At 38.6% G+C, this 4,655-nt stretch overlaps 1 protein-coding gene across 1 annotated transcript; it reads left to right on the top strand.

Annotated features, from left to right (window-relative positions):
* Window positions 410-2,176, top strand: LOC105169068 (mitogen-activated protein kinase kinase kinase NPK1-like). Its single transcript, XM_011089338.2, has 2 exons — window positions 410-591; window positions 689-2,176. The coding sequence occupies exon 2, from the start codon at window positions 841-843 to the stop codon at window positions 1,930-1,932; it is 1,092 nt and encodes a 363-aa protein (XP_011087640.1). The 5' UTR covers window positions 410-591; window positions 689-840; the 3' UTR covers window positions 1,933-2,176.

Genomic DNA, 4,655 nt, shown 5'->3' with positions numbered 1-4,655 from the left:
CAATGCTAAACTAAAAAGTTTGCAGCTTTTGATGCTTATTTCTGAATTGCTTAGCACAACTGTCTGTCATTCTGTTTTGGGAATTTTAGCTAAAAGTTAGCAGAGAATCACAGTGTAACAAAAATCGTCTGGTTGAGAAAGCATAAGCTAGAGCCAGTTAATATTACATATTACATTATTATTAACAGAATATCACTTTAAAACACGTGTTAATAATAACTGTATACACTTTTTTAACTGATTATCATCTTGTGTACTGGCAGTTAACCACTCATTTATTTTCCATGGTTCCCATCCTATCCCAGTGCAAGAATTCCAACATTCTTGGATCACCAACCACCATTTTAAGACATTTTTTTCTCATCCTTCAATAGTTTCTCTCTATTATATCTTTCCATTTCACTTGAAAAACAATACTAGATTTTATCCTCTGCGGGTACACATAGGAAGCTTTGTTGACGAGGGCGGTTTTCACTGACATGGAAGCCGCTCTTTCCACTTACAGCTTTCTTCCAGATGATTGCAATGAGAGTCATTTCATGGTTGGATTTGTGTTCTGTATTTTCCCTCTCTTAAATCTTATTTGAAGAGGTGAGAGTTTCTATTCCCTTTTCTTTTCAAGTTTAAGGCGGTTCTGTTATTTTTTGTCTGATGATTGCTGTTCTTGTTGCATTGTTCAATTGATCAGTTTGATTTGAAGAAATCCAGAGATCTGAATGCATTTCGAAGGATTGCAAATTTCGTGTGGCGAGTTTGGTTTTGCCACACATTCTGGAACTGATCAAAGGATTCTGTATATATGCAAATCGTTTGGAATAAACGGAAGACGAAGAGGAGGATATGGCTGGAAAGTGGCGGTGCTTGTCCCGCCAGCCCACTGAATGGTTGAAGGGCAAAGTAATAGGATCAGGATCATTTGGCACTGTTCATCTGGCCATCGATAGCTCCACCGGAGCACTTTTCGTTATAAAATCTGCAATATCAGATGCAGGGATAACGTCACTCAAGAATGAGGCCAGTATTCTTGAGAACCTGGATTCTCCATACATCGTCAAATGCATAGGAAAAGACGTCTCTTTCGCGGAAAACGGTGAGATAAAGCACAACCTTTTCATGGAGTACATGGCTGGAGGCAGCTTATCAGATGTCGCACAGAACTTTGGAGGAGCACTAAACGAGAAACTGATCCGTTTGTACACCAGAGAAATCTTGGAAGGTTTGAGGTATCTACACAAAAATGGAATTGTCCACTCCGATGTCAAGTGCAAAAATGTGCTCTTAGGCGCATCAGGAGCCGTGAAACTGGCTGATTTTGGATGTGCCAGGAGGCTGAATGATAACAAGGTGAGTAGTCATAAAACATCATCACAACGTTACAATGGGATCGGAGGGACTCCTCTTTGGATGGCTCCTGAGGTACTGAGAAACGAGGCGTTGAACTTTGCTGCAGATATCTGGTCCTTAGGCTGCACGGTTATTGAAATGGCCACTGGCAGGCCACCTTGGGGACTCGATGCAACGAGCAAGAACCCAATGGCTGCATTGCTCAAGATTGCAAAAGGGCATGAGCTGCCTGAGTTTCCAAGACATTTCTCAGATGAGGGGTTGGATTTTCTGCAAAAATGCCTGGAAAGGGACCCTGAAAAGAGGTGGACAAGCGAAAAACTAGCTGGCCACCCTTTTGTTACAGGGAAACTAACGTACACCCAATGCTCAAGAAAGGAAGTTGCATTTTCACCAACAAGTGTTCTTGATGTTGCACGTTATGATTCAGAATATGATGATGATTCATGCAGTCCGGATGAGCTTGTGAGCAGGGTTCCCTTCTCAGTGAAATGCTGTTTCATGGAGCAGAACTTTCTACTGCCAAAACATGCATCAGAGAACCAGTTGGAGTCATCTGATAATTGGATTACTGTAAGGAGTAGATAGATTTGGCAACGGAATAGGGACAGATTGTAATTTGTATAGGATGATTAGACAGACAGTGGTTAGGATAGATTCTTCCGTAGCATTGGTTTCTCCTTTATGCTACTCCTTAGAACTTTGGAGACGGGTCCTTGCTTATTCTTTACTTTCAATTCTCTTTTAAGTGATTGTGTAAAGCAATGTAAAAATAACACTTTTTAAATATGTTCTTGTTTTAAGAGAAACGGCAGTGACATATTATTTAATACGTTCACATAATCTTAATGTAATTAATACTTTCCTATGCCATTTACATCAGTTGTCAACTCTCTGTGTCGTATTTATTCAATGTTAGATGATAATAACACTTTCATATGTTTATTTGCTTATTCTAATTGTTTATAATAGTTCCATAAATTGTTAATCAATCTACTCAAAACGAATAGGGTGTTCCGGGGAATTCTTATTCCAATCACACTATAAGTTGTTGTAATTTATCTATTAGTTTTAAAATCAAATGTTGCTTATCTACAATAATAGAATATGCAACTAAGTTTGATTTGAATTAGGAGTTGCATTTGCACACAAACGTGGGAGGAAATCAAAATGGTTAAACACACCAACGTCAGGGTTCAAAACTACAACATTTTGTAGTGGTCGCTGGCAATCAATTCAAGAATTGGTTAGCAGATCATAGCATTTATCAGAATTCATCAATCCTCCACTCATTTTCACTCTTTATATCCCCTCTAGTAAAGTAAATCAATCCAAGACCACTCTTGCTAACAAGATATATTGAAAGGAAAAAAAAAGAGGGACAATGCACTCTCTCCTGTCCTGTTATTGCTCTTCGTTTCAATAAATTTTTTTTCATATCAGGTAAACAAAAATAAGAATACACATCTATGCAAGCACACAAAAATATTACAAAGGATATAAATAGACCACAAAGACACACAGTACCCGTAATGAGCATAAAATATGACGAAATTAAGGTGACATCCTGCACGAGAAAACGGGTTGTGTAGATAGATTGAAGACTTAGAAATTGAAGGAGAATGGCAAATGTAACAAGACACAGATGACATTCGTTGGCGCAGAAGATAAAAGCAACACCTCACTTCTTCTATGTTCAAAATGGAAGTAAAACTGTTCTACCGTGACACACACACACACACCCCCCCACCCACCCCACACACACACACCCCACACACACCCCACACCCACACACACCACACACACATACAAAAAAAAAAAGACGCACAGACAAGGAAATGAAAAAGCCAGAACAAGAAGGGGGCATCATTCAATAAAACTTCTCAAATTTGTGGTCGATAAAATTAAAAAAAAAATGCAATAGCTGATTAGAACATATAAAAATATATTCGTTGACATCATGATCTCAACAGAAACCTACTACACCAGATCATGATTTTAAGAGAAGTTGATCCAGAAATTGGATAATATTAATGACAAAATCATTATTCTAATATAATTACATATATAAAACACACTGAAAAATACTGCAACCTTCTTTATTCCAATAATAGCACTGGGTTCAAAAGAGCAGCAATAGTTAAACTCTTCTTGATGCCCACAGACAGGCTTCCCCCAAAGCATCGAATAACAACCAACAACTAAAACAACCTTAATCTCAATAAAATTCCAAAGTATTACAGCAATATTTCAACTAACAGGACCGGTCACATGTCGGAATCACACATAGCATACTCAGTAAATATCAGAATTCTTACAACCAGAAGAACAAAGCAATTAAAATAATACATTACATCAAACTGAAAAAGAGCAAATGCAAGAAGAAAATAAAAAAGGATAAACACACAAACATTAGGGTTCAAAACTACAATATTTTGTAGTGGTCGCTGGCAACCAATTTAAGAATTGGTTAGCAGATCATAACCACCCAAGGCATTTATCAGATTTCATCAATCCTCCACTCATTTTCTCTCACTATATCCCCTCTAGTAAAGTAAATCAATCCAAGACCACTCTTGCAAACGAGATATATTGAAAGAAAAAAAGAAGAGGTACAATGCACTCTCTCCTGTCCTGTTATTGCTCATCGTTTTAGTAAATACTCTTTCATATCAGGTAAATAAAAATGAGAATATACATCTATGCCAGCAGACAAAAATGTTACAAAGGACATAAATAGACCACAAAAATACACAATACCCGTAATAAGCATAAAATGTGGCAAAACTAAGGTGACATCCTACACAAAAAAAAGAATTGTGTAGATAGAAATGAAGACTTAGAAATTGAAGTACAATGACAAATGTAACAAAATGCAGATCGCATTCGTTGGCGCAGAAGATAAAAGCAACACCTCACTTCTGCTATGTTTAAAATGGAAGTAAAACATGTTCTACCGTGACACACACACACACACACATATACCCACACACCCCTCACCGCCCGAGACCCAACACCACCCAAACCCCACCCCCCCCCCCCACAAACCCCAGACGCGCACACACACACAAAAAAAAACATACACCACACGCACACAAAGCACACACGCACACACCACACCACACAAAAAAAAACATACACCACACGCACACACACACACACCACATACACACACACCCCACACCCACACACACACACACATACCCACACCCCTCCCCCCACACACACATCCCATACGCACACACACACCACACGCACACACACACACATAGACACACAAAAAAAAAACACACACCACAGGCACAGACACA

The sequence above is a fragment of the Sesamum indicum genome, linkage group LG8, assembly GCF_000512975.1.
Source record: "Sesamum indicum cultivar Zhongzhi No. 13 linkage group LG8, S_indicum_v1.0, whole genome shotgun sequence".
In the NCBI taxonomy this organism is placed as follows: Eukaryota; Viridiplantae; Streptophyta; class Magnoliopsida; order Lamiales; family Pedaliaceae; genus Sesamum; species Sesamum indicum.
The sequence above is the reverse complement of the archived record's forward strand: the minus strand, read 5'-3'. Positions and strand labels throughout refer to the sequence as shown.

Excerpts from the sequence above, each read along its gene's own strand:
- LOC105169068 (XM_011089338.2), top strand. The coding sequence starts at position 841 with ATGGCTGGAAAGTGGCGGTGCTTGTCCCGCCAGCCCACTGAATGGTTG.